This window comes from Euleptes europaea, chromosome 4 (genome assembly GCF_029931775.1).
Source record: "Euleptes europaea isolate rEulEur1 chromosome 4, rEulEur1.hap1, whole genome shotgun sequence".
Lineage (NCBI taxonomy): Eukaryota > Metazoa > Chordata > Lepidosauria > Squamata > Sphaerodactylidae > Euleptes > Euleptes europaea.
Window position 1 is genome coordinate 39777729 of NC_079315.1, and position 21803 is coordinate 39799531.

The following is a 21803-nucleotide window of genomic DNA, read 5'->3' on the forward strand; positions in this document are numbered from 1 at the left end:
AATTGCTAGAAACTCTGTGGTAAAAACATGGAATTTCCAGAAATTCCTAGAGTGACATGACATTACTTGTTTTCCCTGGAAATAATGTCACATAGCGCCCCCCGCTGGCATCCCTCATCTCCTGCCAGGTGCCAGTTGTTGTCTGGCAGCCCTAAGTACAGGAGGCCTCTGCTCCATGACATCTTGCCCCTGTCAGTTTCTTTTAAAATGGTGGTGATGGTGTTGCTGTTACCTACTATAGGCTAGGATGCAATCTTACTGCGGGCCTCAGCCCACAACTACAAGAGCAAATTACTTTATGAGTTTTAAAAGATTTGTTCCCTGGCTTTTTAAAAATGTGGTTTCATTCCATAACCCAACTGATGCATTTTTTCTTTCCTGACATCCAGCAGTAACTTTAGACCCAAGATTTAAAAAAATGGTTCTTAATATTTACAAAATGGGATTTCTTTTCCTTCCCCACCTCATATTCACATACATTTTCTACATGTAGGACGTTTTGGAGGACATTGATTCATAGAGTTGCCATGAGTCAGAAGCAAATTGACAGCACAACACACACACACACACACACACAATGATGGCAATAGCATTCCACAGGCATTGTTGATACCTGTCAGAAATGTACACAAGAAACCCCACCCCTGGTTTGCATTGGAGAATTATGTCATTGCAGTTAATTAAATAGGATCATTGACACATCCAGATCTCACAGATGATGTGTCACTTGTGTCCACACCCATCACTGATTTGCAAAACTACTCTGTGACCTGATTAGATGTATATACATGTGGTCCATGAGGAAATGAATACTGATGCTGATGATTTATAATTTATAATCCTTGTGTCACAAATTATATGCCTATTTCTGGCAGTATTCTGGTGACCCAGTAGAATGTCTTTTGTGGCCTACTGTTTGAAAATTGCTAAGAGTTTTACACTCCGGCTACGTGGTGTATTAATAAAAACAAACTGTAGTTTCTTACAGCCAAACTACACAGTATATGGAAGATACATGACTCCATGTTCCATGTTTTCATTGACATTTAAGAAGCAGCTGTGTGGAGAGAGACAGTGAATAATCTGGTGCTGGGCTGTGGTACTGGAGAAGGGATTCAACTCTCTCTGCCCTGCCTGCCTGTTTTTTTCTGATTAAAGTCTTCTCCCAGTCCTCCATCCAGCTGCTGTTAGCTACAGTTGAGAAAGGGTGGGGGGAAGCCTTTTTTCCTATTCCCATTTGGAGGTGATTTCTACTGGGGAAACCATACCTGAGATCACTCTACCTCCTTCTCTGATGGAGCAGCTCTGGCATTTGCTATGAATATGTCTGTAGATTTTGTCAATAGTAAATCAGATTTGCTAGAAATTTTTATTACATTCTCAATGGCCTTCTGTGGTGCTTTTGCACATTTATGCCAGTTCTTCTTATGCATATTTCTAAGGCTAGGACACTCTCTGATCCTTATCTCCACTTGGAAGATTGCAAGCTCAAAAAAAACAGGGTGTCCTAGGATCCATGAGACCCATCCAGACCTTAGCCTCCCCCTCATTCTGCACAAACTTGGATTCCTGCTTGCCTTCAAAGATTTTTCTCACCATATTTTCTTTTAGGTCACTGAAGTGACGGCTTTATCAGGAAAGGATTTTACAATAGCACCTTCCAAACTTATTCAGTTTGATCCAGGTAAGATGTGGCTCAAAGCTTCCAACCCAAGGGCAGGAAACATTTTTGGTTCAAGTGCCAAGGAAAAACCAACCTCTACCTGTGAAGATGATGGCATGCCAGTAAACAAAATTGACTGCAGGGGTGAGAGAAGGGTTGTACTTGTCCAAATGGGCTTGGAGCAAGCCAAGCCACAGTGGTGCTGCCAGCGTCTCCAGGATTTGCCTTGGATTTGGCTGGTGACTGTGCAAGTCTGGGAGAGCATGATGGGCATAAAGCCATGACTGCTGCCTTCTTCCATGCTGCTGACACTAGCAGGGCTGCCAGTGCCTTGGTTACTTGAGTAGAGATCTGGCCCTAGTTGCCAAGCAAGGTGATCTGGTGTGCTGCTGTCAGCACATGTGCTAACCATTGTGCTAACCTTTGAAAATGAATCATTTGCTTGAAGGAAGTAGAAAGTGGTAGCATATGTAGTTACAGCACAGGTTTACTTCAGCCTGTCCCATTCTGCCTAGATAATAGGCTAAAAACTTTTCATGGAAGATACATATTATGTGTGGGCGAGGCACGAGACCGGAGATGGAGTTCCAACAGCAACTGCTTTATTAGAGTACAGGAAGAGAACAGAACTTGAACTGGAGAACTGTGTAACGAACTCCTGCTTATATGCCCACTCGGCCGCTCAGGGCCACCACCACCACCCCAAGTCCATGATTGGGCGGCTTCAACCCTTACAGCCAATACAAACACACAAGCTCAGGAGCCTGGAGAGGCTCCAAGCTCAACAGAGTTTCAGCTTCCCGCTGCATACATAACAATACATAAGTGGAAAAACATCCCTATATCTACCCCTTTCCCTTTCTGTGATTGCCTGTGAATGTGATAACAAGGCTGCATTGTGCACTTCTGGGGAAAACTCCATCATGCCTGTCAAGAAATTGCCAGGAATCCTGTGGTACAACCACAGAGTTTCCAGAAATTCCTGGAGAGGATTGACAGCATTAAAAGAAAACCTCTCTTGCCAGCCACTGGAGTGCCAGCAGGAAATGCCCACTGGGAAAAGGAGATATCCTGCCCCCAAGGGCACATTGCAACCCTAATTGAGGATATGAAGTTGCCTTACACAAAGGCACACCATTGGTTGTTCTTTCTTTGATTGATAGCAGCTTTCCAGAATCTCAGGAGCATAAAGATCCTTTCTGCTGCCTAAGATCCTTTAATTGGAAATCCCAGTAATTGAACCAGGAACCTTCTGTGTGCAAAACCTTGTTCTTTGTCACTGAGCTACAGACCACCCTTATGCAGGAATCATGGTTGCTGCCAAAATTCACTTTTCTGTTGCTGGAGAGAGGCATGACTGCATTAACATACATAAGCGATACACCACTGCTCTCTGACATGGAAAATCTGTGCCAGTTTAGCACCTTCCTGTAGTGCTGGAACTGGCAAGAAGATGTTCCATATGGTATAGCCAATCCACATGGTGAGCCCAACTGGTTTTCAGCAGCAAGTTATGGCTTACATAATACCAAAAGCAGGACTTTTGTTCCTAGAGTGGGGAAAATGTCTTGAAATATTAATTCTAGAGACTCCATCATGGTGTTACTACCATTGCCAATCGAAATGACATCTCATTTCATTATCAAGGTCCAGATGCAGTTCTGAAGTATTATTATATGAAACCAGCATTTAAATTACCTTGGTCTGAAGGCACATGATACAGCCACCTTGTTGAAGCTACGCAAGCCTTGGTCAGATCAGTGCATGGATGGGTGTCTGGGAAGCCTGTGTACGCTGCCTTGACTTCTGCTAAAATGCCTTTGATCTTCCACTCAAACAGGAACATGAAATTTTGCTTTAGGTGAAACTCGCAGGCAACTTCCTTTGTTTCCCCCAGAGGCCCATCTTTCTCCATTCTTTAAGAGGCGGGTGAATACTTTGATTATACTGCCAGGCTTTTGGAGCTGGAATTTAATCTTTTAGAGCCTGATTGTTTTATGCTGCTGCTGACTTATGAGATGTTTTAGATGTTGATTCAATTAGTTGTAGTGCTTTATTGATTTGGCGTCAGTGTTTAAATGTTATTGGTTTTGCTTGTCTGTTTGCTGTGATTTTGAGTCAACGCAATAAAAGTAAACGGTTTTGCTTTTAATTTATAAACCATGTTGAGAGCCTTTCAGCAGCAACAACAAAAAAACAGTATAAAAATATTGTAAATTTAACAAATAAACTTGGGGGTTATTCAGAAGATGCTTCCTCATCCCACCCCCTGAGTTATTTTTGCCTCTCTTAAAATGCCTTGGATGTTTTGCCCAAAAATAACCTCCACATTCATTTTAATTTCTATGGCAACTCTTCCTCATCTCAGTGTTCCTCAATATAATTTTTTTTAGGTATGGACTTGCGCAGCAGTTACTAATAAATAAGATACTAATAAGATACTAATAGATTATACTATGCTTGTGGTGGAAACATATTGGTTTTACATCAAGGTACTTGACAGCTGGATTTTGCAAATAGAACTAAGATGTCATTTATGATTGGCAACAGCAATATTTCAAAAATCATGGCATTAAGATTTTAGAATAAATAATGCACCATTTATTTTCTAAATTTCCATGAAGAGTTACCCCTACCCTTCCTCTGCTTTGCACACTATTATTTTCCCTTCTAGAAAACTGGTCTTTGTTGCTGTGTGAATGGAATCATCATTGCTCAGGAACAAATTTAGTCTCTAGTTAGTGTTATCTGGGAAAACCACAGGAGGCCAATCAGCGGGTAGGAGCACAATGGTATATACAAGCCACTCTGTTGTAGCTGTAGACATGTTAATTAATATATTTTTTCGACACCTAGGTTGATTGAAAAAGCAATTAAAGTGTAATTAAAATGTTTACTTCTGGTAGGAATGTCAACCAAGATGTGGAATATAGCAATTACCTATGATGGATTAGAGGAAGACGATGAAGTCTTTGAAGTGGTTCTGATCTCCCCTGTGAATGCTGTTCTTGGCACCAGGACAAAAGCTCGAGTGAAAATTTTGGACTCAAAAGGAGGTATTCTCTTTTGATCTTCATAATAAACTCTGGAGCAGTCTTGGCTGAGAAGCTCTTATTTTTCAACACACAAATGTTGTTGCTAACACTTACCTTCAAATCAAAATGCTTAATTTCATTTTTAAATAAAATAGTCTTGATGGTTTCAGACCTTTTCTCCTCTGGCATTCTATATTTTTCTTTTGCTTACGAAACACAGCTTGAAGGAAGCAATGAGTACACAAGCAAACAAAAACTCCCCAAAGGCTTTTTTCCTATTTGATTATTTTGATTTTTGGCTCACAGTGTTGCTTTCAAAAAAAGGACCCGTTGATGGATTAGTATTGCTTCCCCCCGCCTTCCTGTTGACTGTATAACTACTTCTATGCTCCCAGATAGAGTTTTCAGAAGAAAAAATTAATTACTGCAATACCATTATGAGTAATAATAATACTAATACTAATAACATTAATATTTCTTATTTAAGTTGTTTTATAAAAAGGTTCTGGAGCTCAGTCAATTGATTTGTCAAACAAATTCATCTTGGAACACTTGCACTGTAACCTAGTAAGGGAGATCCATGTGTGGTGGTGGTGGAAAGTGCCATCAAGTCTCAGTTGATTTATGGTGACCCAATAGGGTTTTCAAGGCAAGAGACATTTGGAGGTGGTTTGCCATTGCCTGCCTTCATGTGGGCTGAGAGAGTTCTGAGAGAACTGTGACTGGCCCAAGGTCACCCAGCAAGCTTAATGTGGAGGAGTGAGGAACTGAACCTGGTTCTCCAGATTAGAGTCCACCGTTCTTAACCATTACACCACTAAGATGACTACTTTGGGCAATCCGGCTCTCTTGCTAACACAAGACTATAACGGTACAATTCAAGAACTGTGAAACATATATATAACTTTGTCCACAAAGTTTTCCCTGTTCTCTTCCATGAACAAACGAATGTTCTGCATATCATTCTCCTTCTGGAACAGTTCCCTTTATTGAAAACAACAGATAACCCCCCAATGCATGCAGGATTTTAGATCATGCCTTTGCTAGAGTTCCATTGGTATAGGCCTTCTTTTCAGAGACAGATAGCCCGAGATAAAGTCTGGTTCTTATTATATTATTTGTAAAAATTGATATCACATCTAAGGCTATGGATTAATCTACACAATCCCACAACAAGCCCTGACCTGGTGGCTCAGGCTAGCCTGATCTTGCCAGATCTCAGAAACTAAGCAGGGTCAGCCCTGATTAGTAATTGATGGGAGACCATCAAGGAATGCCAGGATTGTTGTGCAGAGGAGGGAAATGGCAAACCACCTCTGTTGGTCTCTTGCCTTACAAACACTACAGGGTTGCCATAAGATGGCTGCAACTTAACAGCATTTTACACACACATCCCACAACAACACATTTTAATCTGAATTAGAATATCATGTCAATTTATGATCCGTTGTTGTGGCTTTCTATGACAATGAGAATTTTGTTACCTTCAAGAAATATAATTATTGAGAATTCTGGTCTGATACATAGACATAAACTCAAAAAGTCTCTACTGGATACAGCTTGGGTATTCCTATGTTCCTATGTGGCTGAAGACATACAGAGGAGTATAAAACCCAATCAGCAAGAAAGGTTGGGTGAAGGGTATAAGAGGATCTCTACCTTTGGCCGAAGGATGGAATACTCTTCCACCAGTGCACAACTTCAGGAGGGACACTCATAGAGCAGTGGTGAGGGATGAAGGAGACACCCACCTAGCCAGTATCAGCCAAATCAATCCTGGCATTCAATTGGGGTAACAGATGTGGCAGCCAGATTGCCCTCACATGGGGTCTCCTTGGTTCTTGTATTTTAAAATTTTGTACAGTCTTTGGATTTTTTAAAAAGTTATTTCTTATATTAAGATCATAACAGCCTTTAGGATGTAGGAGGCAGGCAAACATTCCTGCTGACTGTTAAGCAGACATAGGAAAGTCACGTGTTGCTGACTGTTGATTATGTTATTGCTGATTTATGATCACAATAAAATTAAGGAAGGAAGGAAGGAAACTCAGTAAGTATGGAGTGGTTGTGTGCGTTTTTTTTTAAATCAAAGTTTGAAGAACATTGTAATAAAAGAAGAAAAGCAGTTAAGGCATAAATCTACACAATACATAAGCACTGTCTTATTACATGACAAAACCACAGCGATCTGTTACCAGCTGTATTTGGGGGCCAGTTCATACTTTCAGCCAGCTGAAGATCATCATGTATGGGGAAGCAAGCATGTCACACTGCTCTCCTCCCCATCATGAATAGAAGGCATTAGATGTGCTGGGTGTACCTCATGTGCACATGCTTCATTCCTGTGATCTTCCCCTCTTAATTTAAGGGAGAGATTAACGTCCAAGCTGGGCACACATGCTTGTCTCATACAGTGCCTTATGTGCTATGCAGGGCATGGTGGTAAAATGGGAAACCATCCCCTCAACCATGAACAGTCATTAGCCAGGTGAGTGTGTGTGATGGCCCATCAGTATGTTTGATTTTTAGGAAGCAGGCTTTTTAAAACTTGTGAAGTTACACTTTCCATGTGCCACATTTGGCGAGCTAAGTAAAAACCTAGTTGAAAAGGAAAAAGAACAGATCAGCTTCATAAAAAATTGACCCTACTTCTAACAACAAGCTGTTTCATTAGCCACATCAATGTGTCCAGTGATCTCTTTATATAAAAAGGACTGACCATCTGCCATCTTGTTTGCTTTTCAGGGCAATGCAGTTCATTCCATTCCTCCAGCCAAAACTTACGGATGAAAGGCACATTGCTTCCAGCCTCCTCAGGCTACTCTTCATCTTCCAGTCATGGCACTGTTCACTTGGAAGGAATCCCACTGTCCTCTTCCAAAGAGATGGTATTGCAGAGAAGGGACAGGCTACCAGAATTCAGATCAGAGAATCTTTCAAGGAGCAGGCTAAAGGCCATTGGAAATGGCAAAACAGTAAGGATTGTGTCCTGAGCAATGGAAAGAAAGAAATTGTTCCAATGATTTTGTAATGGTGCTCCGTAATGGTGCATGAAATGCAAATGACTTAATAATTTAATGAAGGTGCATTCTGAAAGAAGGTAATAATTCAGGCAAGACTATGAATGTTGAAGTTGCTATTATAGGGTTATTGTTGCTCTTGGTTTAGAAACAGAAACTTAGAAGCAAGGAAACTGAGAACGCAGAAAAGCTTTAGCTCTCATCTCTGGTTAAGCAGATTTTACTTTTATCTCTTTTCTTTATTTTTCAACTTCTATCCCATCACTCCCTGACAAAGTCAGGCTTGGGGCAGCTCGCAGCATGTTATAACAATTAAAACCAAAACCATAGTTAAAATTTTCATCATTTAAAAGTTCTGGTGGCACCCTTTAATCATTTCATTATAGTGGTGGGTGCCAGCCAAACATTAATAAACTAACAGCCCTTTCCGGAGAATCCTGCTTAGGTGGCCCGAGGGGCCTCGCGCCAACGTAAATGGAGCTTACGCGGGCACAAATGGCCTGGGCACCAGTGTGCAGCCAGTTACGGCGGTGGCAGTAAATGGCTGAGGGGAGCAGTGCGTCTGTGCCCATGCAACGGCCGCACCAGTGCCCGAGCGGCGCAAAGGCAGGCAGTGGTGGCCACGGGGGCATTTCCAGGGGCACTCCCGCAGCTAGTAGGCCTCCTAAGGGCCATTCGGCCTGGGAACGCCCCCTTTTGCTGCTGAAAAGTTACACCAGGTCTCAACCTGGTGCAGCCCATAGACCGCCATGCAAACGCTCCAGACCCTCATCTCGCCGCCACGGCCAAGCACCGCCCCTCTCCGCCTGGTGCCTCTGGAAGCCGACTAGAGGCCGGCCAATGGGGCCAGGGCAGGAAGTGGTGGCACACCAATGGAGGAGGGGCCTTGAAGCGGCAAACTCCCTTCAAAAGCCGCACTTTGCAGCCGGCGCGCACTTGACAGGTAAGCCTCGCATGGGCCGGCATGCTGCTGGTCTGTGCCAAGGGTTGGGACTTTGTGGTTTTTGCACTCAAACTCCCCTCTCTGTGGGGACTATGCATGGTTCTCCCTCCAACTCCCCTCTCTGGGGGGGCCTGTGCATGGCTCTCACTCGAACTCTGCTCTCTGCGGGGGTTGTGCATGGCTCTCGCTCAAATTCCCCTCTCTGAAGGGGCTGTGCATGGCTCTTGCCCAAACTGCCCTCCCTGGGGGGGTTCTGGTGGGGGGCACCTCTAAATTCTACTGCTATAGATATGTATAGAATTTGGACAGCACACTATAGGTTTGGTTAAGATTCTTTAATGTGTGTATGGTTGTACAAGAGGTGACAATATAGAGACTATAGCTGATTTTGCCATTCTGTGTCAGCTTTTGTTATATCTAACATATTGCACAGAGGTGTCATAATTCTTATTCAATATATCTGGAGTGGCATCTGGCCACCCACCCATCAATAGATACAGCTGGGTGTAATCCGCATACTGATGACAACCCAACGTGAAACTCTGGACTAGCTGGGCAAGGGGGCACATATAAATGTCAAATAACATTGGGGAGAGCATCACCCCCTGGGGGACTCCACATACCAAGGGTTAACATGGTGACTAGGTGGCTGGAGATCTCCCGCTATTACAACTGATCACCACACAATATAAACCAGTTCCCATGGAGAAAATGGGCACTTTGGCAATTGAACTGTATGGCATTGAAGTCCCTCTTCTCCCCAAACCCCACCCCACTCAGTCTCCACCCCCCAAAATCTCCAGGTATTTCCCAACCCAGAGCTGGCAACCCTAGTGGTGACATCCTCTCCCCTAGCACTACAGATTTTAGAAGTAGTACAAAACCCTATAAAACCTGGCTACCAAAGACAAGAATGACATGAAAATGCACAATATGAGCAATGAGGGCTTTATTATACAACCATCTTAAGAACCTATTATCTGTCTTCAGATAACTTAGATTAATAAGAAAATAACGCCTTTGTGTGATTTCGGATATTACAGATAAATTGATGAAGTTTCTTTTGTTATTTCTGTCTCATACTTAATGGAGTCAGGAAAATCACACACACACAGAGTTGATATAGGGTTGGCTGCTGCCCGCATTGTACTATTGTTTGTTCTGGCTCACTTGCTTGAGGTCTCTGGATATATGTATATCTTATAAGCAATGTTTGTTCTGGATAATAATTCCAGATGTGCGTGCTATTTGTGACACAGTTTTTGGTCTAGTTTATATGAAAGATCTGTGAGGAGATGGGGAGAGAATGGGCCTGCCTTGTATGACATGTTGAGATTTCCTAACTCTAGGGTTCTGTTTCCTAAGAACAAAAACCACATGTGTATATAAAAATACTTGGTGTAGCATTGGCTTTCTACCTCTGCTGCCCCAGTACACAAATATACAATAAAATAGAATAAAATTGTATTTTGTTTCCAGTATTTGTATCTTTCATTATTGAACCTTTCATTTCTTTGGCTTTCAGGTTCACCCTTCTTCCATATTTACAAATGGCACTGGTGTTTTTTTTAAAGTAAGAACATTATTTATACATCTTCTATTTATATACCAGTATATGAAAAGAGTGTAATTATAAGAGTCAGATGAGGACTGGGGAGATATCCTGGCTCAGCCATGATGGGTGACCTTGGACTAGTCATTATCTCTTAGCCTATCCTACTTCACAGGGTTGTTTTGAATACAAATGGAAGAGAGAAATACGTATGCTGTTCTGAGATCCTTGGAAGGGCAGGATTAAACATGTGATCGCTTCATGTTGCTTACTCTACATAGAGGAGGGGAGGTGGCTCAGTGCTTGGCATGCATCTGCTTGGCATGCAGAAGGTCCCGGATTCAATCCACAGCCTCTTTCATGGAAAGAGGTAGCAGGTGATGTGAAAGACCTCCCTCTGAGATCCCAGAGAGCGTCTGCCAATCTAAGTAGACAGTACTAACCTTTGTGGACCAATGTTGATTCAGTATAAGGCAGCGTCATATCTGTATGCATGTATACTACATACACAATCTGATTAATAATTATGATTGCGCTTAATACCTTCAAAAACACTTACATCCTGCTCCCAATTATTTTACAGGGTCCTACCACATACAATGTAACAGACGCATACATAAAGCAGATACATATATTAAACTGGATCGGAGGAGCTTCCGGTTGAGCTAAGAACAGTTTTGTGGCTATGCTGCACTTTGCATAGTGTTTTATTTTACTTTATCTCTAGCTTTATTAACTTTTAGTTCTATTATCTTTGCTTGTTAGCATTTATCTGGCTGGTGTTCATATTACTAAGAGAGTTTGCTGTTATGACTCCCTAAAATTCTTTCAGAGCAAGTTTGAGTAAGCTTGATGCTGAGGCAAATGCCGATAGGCTTCTGCTTTTGAGTGACGGCTACACAGCTGGTGTGTACGGGGGTGAAGGGTAGGGTTGCCAGCTCCAGGTTGGGAAATACCTGGAGATTTTGGGAGGCGTATTTTGGGGGCAGAGGAGGGCAGGGTTTGGAGAGAGGAGGGACCAACACCATAGAGTCCAAGTTCCAAAGTGGCATTTTCTCCAGGTAAACCAATCGGCTGGAGATCAGTTGTAATAGCAGGAGAACTCCAGCCATCACCTGGGGGTTAAAAGGAGCAAAAAGAAACAGCAATGTAGACCACTCTATCTAAATGCTTATATTCAAAAAACACATTTAAAGATTACATGCAAACCACAAAACGTAAATGTGCACTAATGCAACTCTTTACAAATCAATATGAACACTCAAAATAAATCTGCTAGATATTAAAAAGATGGAAAAATGCAGAAAAAGATAAATAACCAGATATGCAAGCAGGATGCAGGCAAGCAGAATGTCTCTCGGAAGGAAAGAATCAGTTCTTGCTGGAGGCAGAGATGGTGTTTAGCTAAGTGGCAAAAGCTGCTAATGAAAGTCCCGTTCCAGAGGATCACTGTAAGCCAAGGTACCCAATTCTAACAAAGATTAATGTTGCAGTGGGAGCTTCAAATCCAAAGACTCAAAGTAACAATAAAATAATTCTTTCAGTCCACTTCACCACTGTGTGTGTCTGAAAATTCAGGGGACTAAAGGAAGGGATTCCTGGCGCATGAATTGTAACCGGAGATCCCATTCCATTTGGTTGAAATTGACAAGATTCCGGTATATCTTTTTTCGGTCAGTCTTCTTCCAATAGACATAATTTAAATGATAAATCTATAATAAAAATACAGTATAAACTGACAACATCCTTTCTAATAAATATAACTATACAAAAATAGTTGTCAGTTTATATTGTATTTTTATTATAGATTTATCATTTTAATTATGTCTATCAGAAGAAGACTGACCGAAACAAAATATACCGGAATCTTGTCAATTTCAACTGTATGGATTGGGGCCTCTGGCTGCAACACATGTGCCAGGAATCCCTTCCTTCAGTCCTTTCAATTTCAACCATATGGATTGGGATCTCTGGCTGCAATTCATGCGCCAGGAATCTTTAGTTCCCTGTATTTTCAGACACCTACAGTGGTGAAGTGGACTGAAAGAATTATTTTGTTGTTACTTTGAGTCTTTGGATTTGAAGCTCCCACAGCAACATTCATCTTTGCTAGAATTGGGCACCTCAGCTTGCAGCGATCCTCTGGAACGGGACTTTCATTAGCGGCTTTTGCTGCTTAGCTAAACACCATCTCTGCCTCCAGCAAGAACTGATTCTTTCCTTCCGAGAGACATTCTGCTTGCCTGCATCCTGCTTGCATATCTGGTTATTTATCTTTTTCTGCATTTTTCCATCTTTTTAATATCTAGCAGATTTATTTCAAGTGTTCATATTGATTTGTATAGAGTTGCATTAGTGCACATTTACGTTTTGTGGTTTGCATGCAATCTTTAAATGTGTTTTTTGAATATAAGCATTTAGATAGAGTGGTCTACATTGCTGTTTCTTTTAACTCCTTTACCACCTGGGGGTTGGCAACCCTAGTGTGTGCTGCCTTGTACTCCTTACTTCTAAGCTAAATGTTTAACTGAGAATTCACTGCAGAAATCTCCCTCCTCCCTTTCTTGGTAGGGTGTGGCAGAGTGGTGAGTAGGTTGAGCAGAGGAAATGAGCTAGAGAGAATTTTGTTGTCAGTTCTGCTTAATATTTAATTTGAGAAGGTGGGGTTTTGCTTTGCTCTGTTATTGTTTTCTTTGTTTTGTTTTGTTCTTATCTGCCTCTTTCAAGGTCTACAAGGCTTTTAACTCTTATAACCCTTTCAAGACTTTTTGGGCTGAGGCTTTTAAGACTTTTGAGGCTTTACTCTTAAGATTTTGAAAATGTGTCTAAGGGCAAAGGTGAAAAAGAGTTTTCTTACATCTGTTATTTTATATAAATTCTGATTTATGATAGCCTTAACCGTTTCAGCTTTTTGTAAATTGATTTGAGTTTCAATATAATGAATTAAAATTAGGAAATAATTTATTAATTAACTAATTTATAATTTAATTTTTAGATGAGGAAGTTAATACCTCTTTTAAATTGATTTCAGTTATCTAGCTAGTTAACTTACCACCCTCTAAGCAGAGTAAAATGTAGAAATTTTTCACTATAGAGACTTCTAACAGATTTGCCGGTCTTTCAGTAGAGATTTGACCCCTCCCCCAAGCCCTTTGAATATTTTTCCAGAACCCTTTCTGAGTTCTCCTTTTCATATAGCCATTTTAGACAATCTTCTTTTTTTGGGGGGGGGGGAAATAAAGAATGAAAAAACAACAAATATATTTGGAGATGCTGGCAACTCAGAGACTTCTAATTTCTGATACTCTATGGAAAACTTTTGAAAAATTAGATATATTGACAAAACATATAGATGACTTTTTAGCAAAGAGAAACAAGGAAAATAAGGAAACTAACAGTATAGAAGCGAAGTCAGCGCGGTACTATCTACTTTGCCAATGAAAACGCAAATGGTATGCGATCAAAGAGATGGGAAGTTATATCAAGGGAGATGGGATGTTAAGGGCAAAGAGATGGGAAGGGAGGGGTATCCAACATGGAAAAGCAAAAGGAAATTTGTATCAAATTTGGATCCATATTCACATCCCCTGACACATATGTCCCTAAGCCCAACCAAAAAATTGAAGAATGAGAATTGCTTATTGATCTTACATCTCTGGAACCAGCACCCAAGAGGGAAAATGACATATAAACAATAAACAAGTGTGTTTTGGGGATTCTAAAGAGGTGTTACCCCAAAATGAGGCTCCATTAATTCCTCCTTTCCCACAGACAAAAAAGGATACCCCAGTACATAAAGGATTGCATACAGGAGGCCTTGAGAGTGCAGAAGAGGCCCTATTAGCATCGTTTAGTGCTCTGCCAGTAAAAGAGCAGGATAATTTGTTACAGCAACTGCAAACGGTTGGTTTCTGCCTTATATGATATTAAAATGCAATCTGATCATAAACTAGATGAACAACCCTGTCCAGTAGAGATGTCTCCAAACACGCTATCCTGTAATGAGAAATCATCTTTGCCCCTAAACCCTTTCGGTTACAGGTTTTTAGATAATGCAGCCTGGGACATAGCTTTTAAAGAAAAAAATTATTGACTCTGAGTAAACTGTCTTGGAACATGACTGGAATGATGTCAAATTTCACCTAGTGTTGCTCCAGGAAACTTGAGCAAAGGCTAAAGTGTATGCTTCTGGCTTTACTTCATATTCACTACCTGCAGTTGATACTGGGAGGAATGGAAGATGCTCTGGAGAGATGACTTGTTTAATCTCAATGTACTTCTGTTGGGAATTAGATAGCGAGTTTCGTTTCTGTCAGACAGTAAAGAGTTAAATTGTTTGGATTGACTGTTTATACAGACACAGTAAGATGATGTAACAGCAATGTGTCTTTATTTAATTGGTCAGCTAATCACCATTGATAACATGTCTCAGGTCGCGTAGGACAATTGTGTTTTATTGTCCTCTTCCTGTGTTAAGAGAGGAAAAGTGTAGGAAAAGTTGTTCTACTCACTTGCTGTTTGGATTTTACACTGACAACATGCTCTAAGGAGCAGAGATGGAACAATAGGATTAAGCTTTAGATGCCTGCTAGGATTTCTAGCAAGTTATAGGAAACTAGATATGTAGAGAGGATTTATTGTTTTTCATCCCAGTTACCTTTCCTTTAGATGAGTAAATTTTTTTGATTTGAAACAGGAAAGACTCTGTTTATTGTGTCCTATTTTCTGACTCCTTGCATACCCATAATCAAACGATCCATGAGCCTCATTTCTAACAACTTCAAAGCAAAGGTTACCGAGTTGCCGAATAACTCTTCGTATACAATGGCATTGCTCATGGAGTTTGAGGAACTTTCTTCAGTTTTGGTGTATACTTATTTCCCACCATATGCTTGTAAGTTTAAGATATCTTGGTACTACAACCAGTTTGATTCTTATTTAGCGAACCTGGTTAGGCTTCATTCTGTGACCCCAGTATTATTGGCTGGTGACTTCAACGCTAGGGTTGGGGAGACAAATGAGGATCTTTTTTTGAAATGTTTCAAAATACAGATAAAGAACATCCCAATTGTGAATTATAGATGGTCTAAAGATAGGAAAATTAATGGTGCTGGCAGATATTTTGCATCCTTATTATCAAAGAACAATCTAGTGATACTCAATGAATGTATCTAGTTTGATGAAAAAGGTGACTATACATGTATAAATCATAAAGGGGCAAGTATAGTAGATTGTTTTGTTGCTTCTGTTGATCTTTTAAAAGAGCTGAAACCTTGGAAGTAATGAGATATTTGGGTGGTGATCACTATCCAGTATATTTATTACTACATCTACATGTTTGCTGCACTGCACCCTCTGTAACAAAAACAGCCTTAGCCCAGACACATAATAATTTAAGACCATCAAGGTGGTGTGAAGCTATGGAAGTGGAGGCAAAAATGAACAATAAAAACTAGTCATATAGGCTCCTAAGTAATTAAAAACATGGGAAGTATGGAACTTTTTGTCGAAGGCTTTCACGGTCAGAGTTCATCGATTCTTGTAGGTTATCCGGGCTGTGTGACCATGGTCTTGGTATTTTCTTTCCTGACGTTTCGCTAGCAGCTGTGACAGGCATCTTCAGAGGAGTAACCTTGAAGGACAGTGTCTCTCAGTGTCAAGTGTGTAGGAACCCCCTTCTGACTATATATTACTCTTCCTACACACTTGACACTGAGAGACACTGTCCTTCAGTGTTACTCCTCTGAAGATGCCTGCCACAGCTGCTGGTGAAACGTCAGGAAAGAAAATACCAAGACCACGGTCACACAGCCCAGACAACCTACAAGAACCGATGGAACTTTTTATTGAACAAATTGATTTCCTTCAGCCTGTGCTGGTAGCAGGTGGAGAAAAGTTCAAAGGAAATGGCATACCTAGTAGAAATAACTGGTACGATGCTGATTAAAAGGGCAATTAGAAGCCCTCACAGTTTAAAAACTCAAATAGAACAGAGGTATTGCCAAGAATTTTGAAACTGAAAAGAGAACATAAAAAATTAGTGAAAATTAAGAAGCTTGAGGCCCAGAAAGAATGGGAATGTTTATTCTGGGCTGTAAAAACAAAACAAAAAAAGACAAACTTTTCTGGACCTTAATAGCAAAAGGATTAGACATAAGGTTTCCTGTACCTTGCCACATTCCAGCAGTTGTCTGGGAAGCCTTCTTTGCTACCACTTTCACAAATAAAAATTGTGATATACTGGATAGCACACCAAAATTACCTCCAGATACGAAGGAATGGATCCTGGTAACGGTTAGTTAAATTAAGACCTTGATTAAGTAACAAAAAAAGGGGAAAGCACCTGGTCCTGACCTAATATCAGCAGAATTGTTAAAAACTGACCCAGATTGGTGGGCACAGTTTCTGCCCCCAATCTTTACAGATATAAATAAGACAGGAAGCATGCCTGAAGCATGGCGTAGTGTAATAATTGTCCTGATTTATAAAAAGGGGGATCCGATGGACCCGACAAATTATTGTACAGTAAGTTTGTTGTCCACCATGCTCCTTGGGAAGCTTAGAACCTAGGAATTTCCCATCCTGGAGTTGGCAACCCTAAATTGCACCCTTCTAAATTGCACCCTTGACTTCAATGGATTTTCTGAATTTACTGATAAAGGTTATCCTTCATCTTCATCTATCTTTTTGTTACTCTTTGTCATTAAGTACCATGGGATGGCAGTACTAAGAGTAGAAGATGACAGCCCATCGCCTAACAAAAACAAGATGGCAACTGGATCATTGATAAGCCAAGATGAGCCAAACAAAAATGTGGCTTCCCCAAGAAAAACAGAAATTCCACAAGCAGACTCTAACATTCAGGTATAAACCTCTTTTATTGCAGTTTGCTTGTGCTCTCACTTGTGCTATACTATGGCCAAGTTTAATACCAATCTTCAATTTCCTCACAATGTTTTTTGTTTAAAAAAATCGCTTAGCTTAATATCAAAAAGTTTTTTTAAAAATTACTTCCAATTTAACTCCTGAGAACCTACAGCACTTGGACAAATAAATCTGTATTTGATTATGTCATTTTCCAGATTAAGCTGGTATCCATCTGCATAATTTCCTCTCAACTATTTATGTACATAGTACACTGCTATTACAAATTCAATGTAAATCCTTTCTAAAAGGGGTTCATAAACATTAAATATAGAGACTAAAAATATGAATTTTTTTTGTCTAATGTTTACAAATGTTCCTTTCTTTCCAGATCCCAAAACTCGCCTTTCCAAAGAGTTGTACACCAGATTTAAAGGGTCTCTTGCATTTTGAAGAAAACATTCAGAGGTTGTTTCAGTGTGATGGTATTTCTTGGACTTTCTGGAATTCCACAAGCAAGGTAGCAATCTGCTCATCTTGGTTACAGTTTTGGAGAATAGCTGTGTCGGTCTGCAGTAGAACAGCTAGAATCGAGTCCAGTAGCACCTTAAAGAACAACAAGATTTTCACGGTGTAAACTTTCAAGAGTCAAAGTTCCCTTCATGTCTACTGGAAAATGAGAAATTGTCCCAGACCTCATTTTCTCATTCTACCATGGAGGTATAGGGTAGGGTTCAGATACAGTGTAGGGTCCAGATACAATCCAAAGGTCTCCATTTGGATATCCTAATCTATAACATTGATTTTCAAATAGTGGGTCATGCCCTACAGCTGGGACACACTGTCATCTAAGCAGGCCATGCCAGCAGAATCAGAATTTTCTCTTTTTGGTTCAAGGGTTTATTTTAAGAGAAGGAGAAAGATGGCAATATGTGATAGAAAAGTGGAAGTATGAGCCATTTTGCAGGTTGGGATTAAAGGTTAGGTCCAAGGTCTGAAATAGTTGAAGACTACAGATGGCTCAGGCTAGCCTGATGTTATCAGATCTCAGAAACTAAGCAGCGTCAGCCCTGGTTAGTATTTGGATGGGAGACCACCAAGCAACACCAGGGTTGTTATGCATAGGAAGGCAGTGGTAAACCACCTCTGTTAGTTTCTTGCCTTGAAAACCCCCACCAGGGGTCACCATAAGTCAGCTGCAACTTGACAGCACTTTACACACAGAGAGATCTGTATTTCAAATAAACAATGTAATACGTTACTATTTGGTCGAGTAACATTCAGTGGCTGAAATTAAAATGTCAGTCAAAAATACATTTTAGGAGTATACAGTATACAATTTCCCTGTGGAAGCCATTAACCATTTCAGTTCTTGAGAAACGTTATAAAAACTGAAGCTGCACTTTCAAAAGGTGAATGCAGTGGAAGAAATGTTTCTGAGCAAAAATTATTTCATTCCAGAATGGTAACTTGAAAACTTGTCCTCCTGGATGGAGCCATCATGATGGAAGGTGCTATATCCTAATCACTGATCAGAAAGTCCAATGGAATGAAGCTGCACGGACTTGCAAAGTACGGTAAGAAGTCATCTATTTGTACATACCCGTTCCAGTGGATAAGTGTGGAAATGAAACCCTTGCATTTAAGATAAAACTAAAATTGGATGTGAGGTATGAGATGTGAGATTTTCAAATATGCTTGATATCCTAAGTCACTAGCACAATTGGAATTCCTCCACAAATGTATCTTTTGAATTAATAGTCCATCTACAGCCATCATTTAATTTATCCAGTTGCTTTGAGGAGCATGCTAAACATTTTAAAAAGCAGAATTTCAGATAAAGAAATTTATACAGGCTTCCATTAATATGGAACTATGTGAAAAATGTATACAATTTTAGATTGTATGCATACAAGTTGATGTATACAAGTTTGGGCAGTTGCATCATCACAATTTTTCCCTTGTGTAAGCACTGTACAATCCTTTTGAAACATGGAAATGCAATAATCTGTGTTCACAGAAAATGTCAGGAATTCTTCTAAATATTGAGGGGAGATTGTGGGGATAAGGAGGAGAAAGAGAAGGAAGACTAAGATTTTGTGTAGATGGAAGAAAACCAACCCAAACAATAGTAATTCCTTCAAAAATACAGGCCCACTTTATCAGTGGTCTGTTTTTTGGCAAAAGTGATTTTAACTATACTGTGGGAATAACTGATAAGAGTTAAATTCACATAAACATTAGTGACTCTGATAAGCCATTTTCCATATTGTAAATCAGCAATCTCTTGTTTCCTCACATTTCTTTTTTCTTACCCAAGTACTGCAGGACAACCAATGCTGTCCTAGAGTTCTGTCCTAGAGGTCAGCATTCTACAATGCTGTCCTAGAGTTCATTTATTTCCCTTTCCGCTAGTGTCCGGCAGTATCACAATGTATAATGTTTCTGATGTTTGGGTCCCCGTCAACCATGAAATTCACTAATTGACTTAGGGCCAGTTATTACCTCACTATCTCACCTACCTCAGAAGGCTGAATGAGAATTACAAAACATAATTTATTAATATGGTCACTGACCAGCAAAAGATATGAGAATTAAATGGGGGCGGGTGGCATAAGGGGAAGGATGGCATATGTACAGCCTTGAACTCCTTGGAACAAGGACAGAGTAAAAATATAATAAAATGCCAAATGTGCAATGACTTAAGCCCGGTTCACATGTTACAGTGAATGCATGCCGCATCTGCACGTGTGTACATCTGTTTGTACAAAAGAGCCAATGCGCATTAACTTTATGAATGAAACCAGGGACCAATACCTGGATAAATGTGGGTTTTGTATCACATGTTCAGCTGTACATGCATTAACTGTAACGTGAGAATTACTCACTGCATATACAAAGAACTATCAAGTATCCATTGTCCATGGATTGTATGTGTGTTCACTGTAACTTGTGCTCAGGGCTTCCAGCATAGGTTTAGCTGACCGTCTGGCTTTGTGTGCAGTTGACAAGTGTAAACAAAGGCAAATTATAATTAAGAATCATAGACACAGATTATGAAGATACTTTGCTGATCTATGTTGGCTAGTAAGGAGGGTACTGTTTAGCTAATTCATCCTAACAGTCATTGATCTATGCTCCACTGGGGTGATTCGAGAATAACTTCCAACTTGGAATATGGCCCATTAACATCTTAAAAGCAGACATAATTCCAATTAATAAATTAATGTAAATGCTGACACTGAGTCAAATCAATTTGAGAAACAAGGATTGGATGTCAGCCTTGTAACATCAGTGTGCTGTGCTTTAGCAGAGTTTGCACAGAGTAGGTGGCATTTTTTGAAGCAGGGGCTTAATTAGAGAAAATAAGGACAGTGTTTATATTTACATATCTCATCTCGTCCAGTTTGTCTTTTCACTTTCTTTATGACTGACACGGGCTATTGTTAATTTCATCCTAAACTAACATATTCTCTCAACTAGTATATCTAGGTTGTCATTTGATTCAGCTATTAAACAATTTGGCTTTCTCCCAGTTTACTCTGTATCATTTGCCTGGAATTATACATTACTTGGCTATAGGTTTTGTTGAAATCACCAATATTTATTTCCAAGTAAATATTTGAGCATAAGTGGATTAGACGGAACTAAGCCATACTATCCAGCTGACTTCAACCAGGGCCAGGGCCTTTTCAGCACTGGCCCCTCCCTGGTGGAACTTTCTGTCCAGTGAGACTCAAGCCCTGTGGGACATGGCTCAGTTCTGCAGAGCCTGCAAGACAGAGATGTTCCTCCAGGTTTACAGTTGAGGGCAGCAATGTTTATACAATGGCTGGCTTTCTCTTGTTGGGCTTTCCTTCAGACTCCCCCCACCCACTGTTCTTTTGGTCTCCACTTCATTATTTCATCACTACACATGAGAGGGTAGTTGATTCCCTTTTGTATTAATATTGGCTTTAAACATCATATTTGGGGTAAAACATAGTTAGGACGCCATCTTTTTAGTTAGTCTTTTGGGGATTTTAAATACTGACAACAATTTATATTTTCTGTGCTTTTACTCTATCTAGTTCTTGTAGGTTATCAGGGCTGTGTGACCGTGATCTTGGTATTTTCTTTCCTGACGTTTCGCCAGCAGCTGTGGCAGGCATCTTCAGAGGAGTAACACTGAAGGACAGTGTCTCTCAGTGTCAAGTGTGTAGGAAGAGTAATATATAGTCAGAAAGGGGTTGGGTTTGAGCTGAATCATTGTCCTGCAAAAAGTATCAAAGGTAATGTGCTAATCATTGTCCTGTAAGTATCAAGATAATGTGCTAATGAGGGTGTGGTATGTTAATATGGAACCATTGTATCCTGAAGTGATCTGTTAATGTGTGAAATCCAAAGCTAATCTGCATGGCTATTGTTGACTGTAGTCTTTGTTAGTCTGGAGGTTTTCAGGACAGGAAGCCAAGCCTTATTCATTCTTAAACTCTCTTCTTTTCTGTTAAAGTTGTGCTGATGTTTATGAATTTCAATGGCTTCTCTGTTTTGTCAGATTGCACAGAGAAGCCATTGAAATTCATAAACATCAGCACAACTTTAACAGAAAAGAAGAGTGTTTAAGAATGAATAAGGCTTGGCTTCCTGTCCTGAAAACCGCCAGACTAACAAAGACTACAGTCAACAATAGCCATGCAGATTAGCTTTGGATTTCACACATTAACAGATCACTTCAGGATACAAT

At 40.2% G+C, this 21803-nt stretch overlaps 1 protein-coding gene across 1 annotated transcript in view; it reads left to right on the forward strand.

Moving 5' to 3' along the window:
- Window positions 1-21803, forward strand: part of FREM1 (FRAS1 related extracellular matrix 1) — a 90238-nt gene that overhangs the window by 65292 nt on the left and 3143 nt on the right. Inside the window, exons 28-34 of the mRNA XM_056848834.1 lie at window positions 1612-1684; window positions 4570-4719; window positions 7444-7673; window positions 10187-10234; window positions 16922-17077; window positions 17469-17597; window positions 18539-18654. Coding sequence (XP_056704812.1) covers window positions 1612-1684; window positions 4570-4719; window positions 7444-7673; window positions 10187-10234; window positions 16922-17077; window positions 17469-17597; window positions 18539-18654 — 902 coding nt within the window. The remainder of the gene's footprint in view (window positions 1-1611; window positions 1685-4569; window positions 4720-7443; window positions 7674-10186; window positions 10235-16921; window positions 17078-17468; window positions 17598-18538; window positions 18655-21803) is intronic.